This window comes from Rana temporaria, chromosome 7 (genome assembly GCF_905171775.1).
Source record: "Rana temporaria chromosome 7, aRanTem1.1, whole genome shotgun sequence".
NCBI classification, from domain to species: domain Eukaryota; kingdom Metazoa; phylum Chordata; class Amphibia; order Anura; family Ranidae; genus Rana; species Rana temporaria.
Genome location: NC_053495.1, coordinates 91,891,146 through 91,903,188, shown reverse-complemented (window position 1 = coordinate 91,903,188; position 12,043 = coordinate 91,891,146). Strand labels below are relative to the sequence as shown.

The 12,043-nt window shown below is 41.1% G+C and overlaps 1 protein-coding gene across 2 annotated transcripts in view; it reads left to right on the top strand.

Annotated features, from left to right (window-relative positions):
- Positions 1-12,043, top strand: part of LOC120945484 (ATR interacting protein) — a 292,609-nt gene that overhangs the window by 142,488 nt on the left and 138,078 nt on the right. For both annotated transcript variants that reach the window (XM_040359654.1, XM_040359653.1), the window contains exon 6: positions 9,054-9,217. In XM_040359654.1, coding sequence (XP_040215588.1) covers positions 9,054-9,217 — 164 coding nt within the window. The remainder of the gene's footprint in view (positions 1-9,053; positions 9,218-12,043) is intronic.

The window sequence follows — 12,043 nt, the reverse complement described above, 5'->3', positions numbered from 1 at the left end:
ACTCTTTGCTGATTTTCACTGCTTGGATGATTATCATTTTTGTTGATAAAGCAATGCCAGCTTTTCTATTATTAACAACAAATTCCTTCACCTTTTCTTCTAATGTTGGCCATTTTACAATACCGCTGCGAAAATTGCATTTTGTTTTTAATAATGTCTTTAGTTTTTCTTCCATTTTCCGCCAATCTCGTATTGTGCTTTCTGTTGGGGGCTCTCCAAAATGCCTTGCTGCAGCCCTATTTCCATGTTGTTTGGCATATTCCACAACCTTTAATTTGAAACCAGCTGTATATGCTCCACGCTTTTTTTTTTATTCCATTAGGGATACCAGTGGTATTCTTTTTACCTAAATTTAAATAAAAAGAGCAAGGTAGTATTGGGTGTGTACATTTACCAGTACTCTGTTGTAATGTGTGTAGTATGGTATGGTAATACTGGTGTTATTACCATACTTGCATTGCATTTGGACCAAACTCGCACAGGACCCCTTTTTTGGGTCCGCACCAGAATTGGATCGCATGGGTGTTCACACCCAGGCGATCTGATTCATGTCTGAACTGTCAGTTTGCAGTGCGATATGCATTTCAATGTATTGACAGATCGCATAGGACAGTGTGAACTGCTGTGCGAGTCGGGTGCGATGCGGGAACCCGCAGTAGATTTACAGGGTTCCCGAATCACACCCAACTCACATAGCAGTTCACATTGCCATATGCGATCTGCGGGGAGTGTCAATACATTTGTTAATGACACCCCCATTTCAGCTCGCATATCGCACTGCGAACTGACAGTTCGGACCTGAATTGGATTGCATAGGTGTGATCCGATTCTGGTGCGGACCACAAAAATGGTACTGTGCGAGTTTGGTCAGAATGCGATGCATAAAATCGCATCGCACCGACATCGCATGTGATTTACACTGCAGTGCAAATTACATGCAATATCGTAGAGCGCACAAATGTGAACCGAGATAAAAAAAATTACCGTACATTCTCTTTCATTAATGACATTTCATATTTTTTTAAACATTTCAGTTCGTTTTTTTTATTTATTGGAAATATTTTGGAATTATTTGGGGGATTTATTCAGGGCTTGGATAATGAATGTCAGACAGGTTGTATCGTTTAAAAAAAAAAAAAAAAACATACAACCTGTCTGACATTCATTATCCAAGCCCTGAATAAATCCCCCAAATAATTCCAAAATAATTCCAATAAATAAAAAGAAAAACGAACTGAAATGTTTTTTTTTTTTTAAACATTCCAGTTCGTTTTTTTTTTTTTTATTTATTGGAATAATTTTGGAATTATTTTGGGGATTAATTTTATTCATTGCTTGCAGGTTAGGACAATGGACTGATTTATGCTAAAACACCGGCTCTCTCCCCCCACCATTAACGTTTTAATTTGGAAGTGATGTGTACCTTAAGGAGTAGATGAATGGAGCAGTTTTTTCTCAATGGCTCTGAATCTCGCGGTAATCAGCGTAACCACGGCGGGAAAGTTACGCTGACTACCGCGAGACTTGGAGCAGGAGGCGTTCTCTGTCCACTGCAGCGTCCACCCGCACAGAACCATGCTCCGGGCTCCGACGCTGATGCTGATCACGGCACTAAAGATGTGCGGGACTGGGGATCAAGTCCCGCACATAACCCAGGCTCCGACAGTGGCTCCGATTGCTGATTACAGCACTGCAGTGGGGGGGGTGGCTGCCGAACATCGAGCGCCCGAGACCCGCGCATCACACAGGCTGGCCGCACATTACACAGGCTCCGGTGTCTCCGAAAAGTATGTACATTGTTGTACAGTATGTACACTGTATTTTTGTGACTTTATATCGGCGTATACCGCGCACATTGGCGTATAACGCGCACATGCTTTTTTCACATTTTTTTCAAGGTGAAAAAGTGCGCGGTATACGCCGATAAATACGGTACATATGTAAATATTAGGGTTAACCCTATCTATCTTAGATATATCTATAGATATCTATATATAAAAAAAAACTAAATTCGAATTTCGTATTGAATGAACTTGAATAGAAAAGATTAGAATAGAATGTAAAATAATAGAAAAGAATAGCATAAAAAAACAATAGAACAGAAAAAAATATAATGGCCCAGATTCAGGTAGATTCGCGCAATATTTGCGTGGGCAAAGAGCAAAAATTTTTCTCTGCGCCCACGCAAATATTGCGCTTTGCCCGCGATTCACGGAGCAATTGCTCCGTAAATTGCGCGGGCGCTATGCTAATTAGCCCTGCGTAAGGGCGCCTAATGTAAATGATCCCGCCGGGGGCGGGAATCATTTAAATTAGGCGCGCTCCCGCGCCGAGCGAACAGCGCATGCTCCGTCGGGAAACTTTCCAGACGTGCTTTGCGGCAAATGACGTCGCAAGGACGTCATTTGCTTCTAAGTGAACGTGAATGGCGTCCAGCGCCATTCACGGTTCACTTACGTAAACGACGTAAAATTTGAACGTCGCGAGCGGGAAGCGCAGCTATACTTTAGCATTGGTTGCGCCTGCTATTAGCAGGAGCAGCCTTATGCTAAAGTCGCCGTACGGAAACTCCGTACCTTGCGTGCGCAGGGCCCGCGCAACTTTTGTGAATCGGTGGTAGTATGCAATTTGCATACTATACGCCGATCACAATGGCCGCGCCCCCTAGCGGCCAACGCAAGAATGCAGCCTGGGATGTGAAGGCATAAGGAGGCTTATGTCTGTCACATCCTAGGCTGCAGTCGGTGTAACGAGGTTCCTGAATCAGGAGCACTCGTTACACCGGAGCAAGTAAGCCCTATGGTTGCGCGGGCGCAAGTGCTTCTTGAATCTGGGCCAATAAATATATATAAAACCATCTTCTAAAATTCGAATTTTGTATACAATGAATTTGAATTCGAGTAGAAAAGAATAGCCTATAAAAAAAACAATAGAATAGAATAAAATATATATTATATTTTATTCTATTCAGTTCTATTGGTTTTCTAGTAAATTATTTTCTATTCTAATCTTTTCTATTCAAATTCATTCTATACAAAATATATATTATTTTTCTATTCTTTTCTTTTTGTTTTATACGCTATTCAATTTTGGAAGATGTTTTATTTATATTTATGCCATTTTTTCCTATTATTTTCTTTTCTATTCTTTTGTAGTCTTTTCTATTCTAATTCATTCTATATGAAATTCAGAAGATAACTTCAGAAGCTCGAATTTCGTATAGAATGAATTTGAATTAGAATAGAAAAGAATAGACTAGAAAAACGATAGAACAAAAGCAAATAAAATATTATATTTTATTCTGTTCTATTGTTTTTCTAGTTTATTCTTTTCTATTATTTTCTATTCTAATCTTTTCTATTCCAATTCAATTCCATTCTATACGAAATTCGAATTTTGGAAAATGGTTATATATAGTTTACTTTTTTTAATTCGGTAGATTTTTTTCAAATGCAGTAGTTTTTTCGAATTTAATAAAAAATTACATATTTTATCGACTTTTTGTGAATTCGGTCAAAAAAAATTCAAATTCTAATATGAAACTAATCTATTATTTTTTCTATTCAAATTAAATTTCATTAAATAATAAATTTGAATTTCGTATAGAATGAATTCAAATTTGAATAGAAAAGATAAGAATGGAATAGAAAAGAATAGAAAGGAAAAACAAGAGAATAAAATATAATATATATTATAATTGATTCTATTCTGTTCTATTTTAGTTTCCATGAATTTGAATTATTTTCCAATCTATTCTAGAATTCGAATTTCGGAAGACTGTCATGTTCTATTTTATTATATTTGTTTAACTTCTATTCTATTCTTTTCTATTTTTTTTATTCTATTGCTTTATAATCTATTTTATTGTAGTTTTTAGAAAATCGATTTCTATTTTTTCGAATTCTATTCAAATTTGTTTTCGAATTCGATTCGAATTTCGTTCGCGTTTTTTCGGATTTGTTTAAATCCGTTACTTTTGTAATTCGGAAATTCGGATGCATACAAATTCCGAATAATGAAAAATTTGTCCGAATTTTAATTTCGTAACGAAACAAAATGCACATGTCTAGTGATGGTTATACACATGTTCCCAATCAACTCTGGGCCGTGGAGTATTTACTGTAAAGGACCATTTTTTTTGTATGGCCAGTGCCACATATGTTGATGTGGGTGCTAACAATCAAGATCAGCAAACCTGTTTCTTGTATATAACTGTTCTTTTGTCTGTTCTGATCTCTTTTTAGCCATAAGTTTATATTGCAATGCATATGCTATTTTACTCATGTTAAAGGGGTACTCTTCCCCCCCCCCCCCCCCCCCCCCCAAGATTATGTGTTATTTTTTTATGGCTACCATAAAGGCTCATTTAAGATCTTCTCCTACAATCTGAAAGGACCCTGCTTCTCAAGGAACAGATTATGGTATGATAAAACCCTTAAACTCCCTAAGTATTTTACCCATGGCTATGGCAGAGGTAATATCCATATACTAAAGCTGCACGATTAATCGTTAAGAATCAAAATCACTATCTCTTTCCCTTCCCGACCTTCAAAACAGCATGTCACGATTGACGAGTCTCTCTAACAAGTGCAGAGAGTTCTCACAGCTGGAAAAACAAAATCCAGGCAGCCTGCCAAGTTTTATTACAACACACAAATAAGTAGAACAACGTATCTTTTCGTTCTTTTATCAAAGGAAAGAAGTTTAACCATTTAAAGACCAAACCTTTTCTGACATTTTGTTGCTTACAAGTAAAAAATCATTATTTCTCTTATTGTCCATGGACGCACACAGCTCCTTAAAGCTTGACAAGTGGGTTATGTTCCTGTTCACAGGAGAGGACTAGGCAGAAACATGTTAGATAAATAAATACATGTTACTTTAACAGAGTTGAACAGCGGTCCCTCCAGACATAACCCTCCTCCCTGCAGTATGCAGCCTCAGTTTCATTCTGCCTAGCAAAGGAGAAGGACGTATGTCTCCCTTTGGGCCCAGCGCCCTGAGGAGAAGTTTTATTTTATTTTATTTTTATTTTATTTTTTTCTTGAAGAATCTTCTATCTACTGTCGGCTGAGAGAGGCTGGATATATAGATCCTTGTAGTCTACTCAGTCCAGCCTGCGAGCGTAAGCACACCTTTGCAAAGAGACTGGGTCTGCCACCACATACCCCATGACTCCTGGGGTGGCCGGTGAGCTTTCCGCTCCGAGGTCCACATATGACTGAGCTGTGGTGTTGTCTCACTCACAGTGGACCGGCCGACCGCTACCTCCATTGCGGTTGTAGGTATGTGAGGAATGTGTCAGTGAGTCCTTGCTTGGATGGGTAAGTACAGTCCCTCCCGCTTAGGTAAGTTGGTACGGCTGGGCATTCCTGGGGTTCGGGGGTCCTCTTATCCTCCCTTCCCTACTCCTTTTCCCTCTGCTGCATTGCTAACATTGCCGCTGTCGGGGGGGGGCTGTGGTGCGTCTGGCCTGCGTTTTTTGTGCTGGGGGTACTTTTACTGTGGTTTTTACACTTTTTAGCCTAAGATAGGCTTTCCCTGTTTAAATGCGGTATTTTGCCACCATTTCGGTGGCGCCGGCGCAATTTTTTGGGTGGTTTTCAATTACAATGAAACCTCCCATTTGGCGGCCATTTTGTCGTAGCCACGCTATGGCGCAGTTTATAGTCCAGTCGGCCATTTTACTGTGGCCGTGTTCTGAGCGCTCATCTTTGAGTCTTGGCCTCTAGTGCTGGTTCCTACGGCGCACACAGATACCTCACTTTTTTTCCTCTCCACACGCTGTGTACTGAGGGTGGGCGTCCCTGTGCAGTCTCCACCTGTGGTGAGTCCCCTGGGTAACCCCCTGGTCAGCGTAGCAAGAGGGTGGGTTTCAGTCTAGCCTGAATAGGGCCCTAGGAGCTTGTGTTTTTTGGGGTCAGTATCTGTGTTCTTTTTCCCCAAACATGCCTGAGGTGGCAGCTGGTGCTAGCACCTGGGATTCCCACAGACACTTTGTTAGTCCTGGACACTTTTGTTGCCAGGGTGGGAGTGGAGTGTGGACGTAAGGGGGGTAAAAAGTGCCCCCTCCCCCCGCTATCCCCTGGGGAATGCTCTGTATTAGACTGGGATCTAGCTGCGGCTCAGGTTCCCGGTTCTGTTTTATCTGGAGCCATGGACCAGGTACTTGGGTTGGTGCGCTTCTCACTGCTGTAAGGGACTCCCTTAAGCTGTATAGTGCAGCTGGGCTTCCGCTGAGGGCTCTGTCTTTTTCGGGTCACACAAATCAGACCGCTCTGTGCAGGTTTGTCCTGATGTGCCGTTCTTTGATAATTTCGTAGATGCGGAATGGGAAAAGCCACAGAAGGCTTTTGTAGTCCCTCACTGCCTGGCGGTTCGGTACCCCTTTTGAGGAGAGCTTTTTTTTTTCTTTTTTAATGGGCTTCTCCGGGGGTGGACCCTCCGGTTCCCAGGGTGTATACCCACTCTCCCTATTGCTTGAATCCCTGCTTGTATGGATCTAGCTGATTGGAGATCCGAAGCACTGACCCGTTCCATGTTTACCATGCTGGGGTCTGCCTTGCGGCCTATTGGGGCCCCTACTCTGGGGTCTCAGTCACTCACTGAGTGAGCTTTTTGCACCAGACTTTGGAGGAGCACCGGCTCTCTCCCGAAGTTATTCGGCTAGCGGACCAGCTGACCCAGGGCCTTGTATATGTCTGGGATGCTTCACTGGATGCTGTGCCCTTGATATCCAGGGCTTCTGTTTCAGAGATGGTTTTATGCCGCTTCCTCTGGTTGGAATGCTGGTCTGCTGACCAGGCCTCTAACATATGCCTTGGCAGATTTACCCTTCAAGGGTGGGAGGCCTTTTGGCTCCTCGCTGGACATTATCAAGGATTTTACCAAAAGGACACCAGACGGGGCAGGCAACTTCCAAGGCTTCCATTGCCAATTGGGTCCGTCTATTGATCATTCATTCAAGCCTACGGTTTGAAACGTAAAGCTCCTCCCTTTTTAGGGTGCAAGCTCATTTTACCAAGGGTGTAGGACCTTCCTGGGCTTTTTGCCATCAGGTATCTGTGGCTCAGATTTGTAAGGCTGCCACCTGGTCTTCAGTGCATACGTTAACAACATTTTTTCAAGGGGATGTTCGAGCAGCCAAGGATTTGGCTTTTGGCTGCAGTGTACTGCAGGCTGCCGTATACGTTCTGGCAGGGTGGTGTCTCCCTCCCCTCAAGGCTATTGTTCTGGGATGTCCCAGCAGGTAATGAATATTAGCCTGTCTCTGTGTCCCATGATGTACTCAAAAGGATTTTTATAGGCAAGTATGACGGGAAAAAAAATAAATATATATATATATATATATATATATATATATATATATATATATATATATATATATATATATATATATATATATATATATATATATATATATAGCAGACAGCGGGCTGAAGTCACAAAGCCGGTCCATGGCTTGGTGCATGTTCCATGAGTATCAAATCATAACTACGGTTTTTCAGATGGAACTTCTCCCCTTACTGCCCATACCTTGTTTTCAAAAACAGAAATACTGATTTGAAGAAAAAAAAAGACACTAATATACAATGTGTAAATGAATGACAAAGAGACAGTGAGCTCCCAGAATTCGACATTGAGTGAGAGCTTTCTGTTATTAACGAAGAAAAAAACTCATGGGAAGTTCTGGGTTATGCTAAATGTCTCTCTTGGGATTGTTGACAGTAGCCAATCGCACAGGTACTTTCATTCCCATAACCTGAAGGAAGCGCACATTGCTTGGATGCCTTATCTGTTGACTGGACGTTAAGTCTAGCATATGTAAATCTGCTCCATTTATCTGATTTTCCTCGGTGCTTGTGCAATAGAAGGCAGGACAAGGTTGGGGTAATATTCATTGCCTTTACTGGTCCAAAATACTTGATTTGTTGTCTCTTGCAGTTTTCAGAAATTCAGACAGCCTAAGCCCCTTATACCTTCTTCTGCTTCTGGCTTTACTCCATCAAGCAACAGTTATTCATGCTTAATCTTTATACTGTCTCAAAAGAAAGAATAATAATAAATTAATAAACTGTTAGTTATATTAACCAAAAAGTAAATATTCAACTTGAAAGGTCTTCTCCCATTGATGTTCTAGACATTTGAAAGTCAAGGTTCAGGTCAGCATACTTTCTGTATTGGAGTCTCCTTTTTGGAGGCCTTTATCCCAGTACTTTAAAGGTTTAGACTGCTGTTCTTAGACCCCTTTCACACTGAGGCAGTTTTCACACGTTTTAGCGCTAGAAATAGTGCCTGTAAAGTGCCTGAAAACTGCCTCCCATTCATTACAATGGGTGCTTTCGCATCCGGTAGGTGCGCTTGCGGGACGTTCGGAAAAGACCTGCAAGCAGCATCTTTGGGTGGTTTGAAAATTCTGTATACATCGAATGGGCAAAATTTCCGAAGCGCCTGTAAAGCGATTCGGAAACTGTTAAAAGGGCCCCACTAGTGGCCGAAAAGTGTCACTTTTCCCGCTAACAGACGGCGCTTTCAATGTGAAAGCAGCCCTACTGTTTTCTTGGACTGTTTATTTGTCTGGTTTTCATGTGGTTTCAAAATTCATCTAGGTAATATGAAGATTTATTTTTGTATGAATGATTATGGCTCTTTGGGACCCTTTTGTTTTAAGGCCTTAACTCATGAACCATTTGAGCCAGTCAGACACCGTTTACCCTGAGAATGGCCTTCCTCTTGGCAATCAGTTTGGCCAGGAGAATCTATGAAATTCAGACCCATTTCCGAGGATTCTGTCATTTTGAGATTGAATCCTGGCATCCTGTTAAAAAATTGTTTAAAACTTTTGCCGAGAACAGCATTTTTTCAGCAGCCTGTCAAATAGCTTGAAAGCTGAGTTCAAAGTTCTAGATGTTACTGCATATTAGTGTTTTCTGGGGGGGCTTTACTGGTTTCCTGTTCACGAAAAGTACCAGTGTTGGAAAATTGTAGGTATATATTTTTTTCTTTCTCTTATTTAGAATGCAGCAACTGAAAATTTTGTTTTTGTTGTACAGCCCCAAGAAAAGTCCTTCCAGAGCAACAAAGGTTGATTCTTGTTCCTCGCCACAACGAGGAAAAAATAGCTTTCCTACAAAAGAATCATTTAGAGCAAACACTAGTGTCAGAACATCTGTGCCAGCGCCTCCCCAGCCTACTTCTTTCCCAGGTGTTAAAACAGGTAAGATTCATTTATATTACATATACACTATAATATCCTACCTGACAATTTTATCACATGATCTATCCTGAATGGTAGGACCAGCATTCCGCAGAAAATTTGATAGTGTCACTGAAACAGGTGACCTATTAGAAGACTTTTAGTTCTGTGTTTTTGACATTGGCCACAAGGAGAAATAAGGTAAATTTTCTTAGCGGACAGAGGTTCTTTTCCTTACCCACTCTGTCTAAAAGGAAAAAAAAAAGTTTGCTTTAGTAAACTTTAGTGTATGAATGCTGATACAGTCTGAGGATGCATTCTAATGAAACAGTTGTTTCTTTAGAGTAGTAGTGTGTTTTAACCACTTCGTTACTAAGCCTGTTTTTCAGATTCAGTGTTTACGAGACTAAAACAGTTTTTTTTGCTAGAATATTACTTAAAACCCCCAAACATTATATATATATTTTTTTTCTAACACCCTAGAGAATAAAATGGCAGTCATTGCAATACTTTTTGTCACACCGTATTTGCGCAGCGGTCTTACAAGCGCACTTTTTTTGGAAAAAATTCACTTTTTTAAATTAAAAAATAACAATAAATTTGGCCCAATTTGTTTATATATTGTGAAAGATAATGTTACGCCGAGTAAAATTATACCCAACATGTCACGCTTAAAAATTGCGCCCGCTCGTGGCATGGCGTCAAACTTTTACCCTTAAAAATCTTGATAGGCGACGTTTAAAAAATTCTACAGGTTGCATTTTTTGAGTTACGGAGTAGGCCTAAGGCTAAAATTATTGCTCTCGCTCTAACGATGGCGGCGATATCTCACTTGTGTGGTTTGAATACCGTTTTCATATGTCGGTGCTACTCGCGTATACGTTCGCTTCTACGCGCGAGCTCGTCGGGACGGGGCGCTTTAAAAAATTTTTTTTTTGCTTTTCGCATTTATTTTTACTTATTTTACAATTTTTAACACTGAAATAAAAAAAAAAAAAATTATCACTTTTATTCCTATTACAAGGAATGTAAACATCCCTTGTAATAGAAAAAAGCATGACAGGTCCTCTTAAATATGAGATCTGGGGTCAAAAAGACCTCAGATCTCATATTTGGGCTTAAATGCAAAAAAAAAAAAAAAAATTTGGAAATGTCATTTTTTCAAATGACAAAAAAAAAAAATGTCTCTTTAAGAGGCTGGGCGGGACTGACGTTTTGACGTCACTTCCGCCCAGCAGAGCTATGGGGGACGGGCGAAGGAGATTTTTCCTTCAGTCTCGTCCCCGCTCAGCTGCCGGATGGTCGCGATCCCCTCCGCTGCTACCGACGGCTCCGGTAAGCGGCGGAGGGCGCGGGACAGCGGCGGGAGGGGGGGGCCCCTCTCCCGCCACCGATAACGGCGATCTCGCGGCGAATCCGCCGCGGAGACCGCCGTTATCGTGTACAGGACCGTCGGCACTAAAGATGGATACCTCAGTTGTGACAGCAGCTGCTGCCGTTACTGAGATATCCATCTTTAAAAACAGGACGTATTTTGACAATGGGCTGGAAAGCAAGTGGTTAAACACCCAAGTAACACTTGTTGGCTCTGGCTAGCATTAAATGTGCTGCCATCCTTCATCCAGGAAGCATGATGCAGGCTTCTCTTCTCATTGGGAAATACAACGGTGCCCACTGAATTAATGAATCTTTGTCCATAGTGGTGTTTTGAATGCAAATCACCTATGGAACTGAGTGCTGCAGCGACCTTTTTTGCATTATCCTTTAGATTTATCATCTTTTCAAGGTATGTTGTTTGGAAAGAATTGCTAGGTTCTAAGGAATATCATAAGAATTTAAAGCTGATGTCCAGCTTTAAGTGAAGTTTAAATACTTCCGTTTGTTTGGACCAAGCTGGTCCAAACCAAATACTACCTTCACTCTCAGATGTAGAGTCCTTGTACACTGTATAAACTGTGTTTAGCCCCAGCTACATACAGTAATACAGTGCTGTGTTCTGGCAGTGGGTTGAGCATTTCCCTTTCCACTCCTGGAAGAAAATAGTTGTGATGAGTGGCGCTTCAGCCTTTCTCAGAAAACGTTGTATTCTATGCATGAATACAGAGCTTTTTCTGATGTCCAAGTTGGAAGTCGGGAGGATAACATCACAATTTCCGACTCGGCTAGTCAGAGGAATCTTTGTAGTTGATCATACTGTATGTAGCCTCTGCTACATAGATTATACAGCGCCGGAACACACCACTGTATACTGCATTTCTTTTGAGGCTACATACAATCCATGCAGCGCTGAGTGCCACTGCAAGTCTCGGTGAAGTAAATACGGTAGTTTGTTTGGACTAGCTTGCTCCAAATGATTTTAAACCTCACTAAAAACTCAAGATCAGCTTTAAACTATTGGTTTCTTTCTCCCCCCTTACTAATGGAATGAAATGAATGAGTGGAATTTAGCTTTAAATGTATTACTGTATTTGACTTGCAAGCCAATTTACAATAAATGTCTTATTTGTACCATTACGGAACACAGGTAACGTATTTCAGGAACATTCGGCTATACTGCTGCCTTCGGGAGATTGTACATTGGCATCAAACACAGAAAGAAAAGCCCCTCCCTTTCCCATCATGCCTCTGTTTTTTCTTTTGCTAGTGTCCCAGAAGAACAGACATTAACAACCATTGTTTTACTTCTATCAAGTCATTTTTTCTTCTAGCTTTTCCAGCTGTTGCAGGACCTCTGGGGCTCCTTTTGCAGCCTCGTAGGGCATACTCTGACACGTGCCACGCAGCTAGCCTGTAATGGGCTCTGGACTCTGCATTGGCAACTTCTCCTAGACTTCTTTGGCGTAAAGT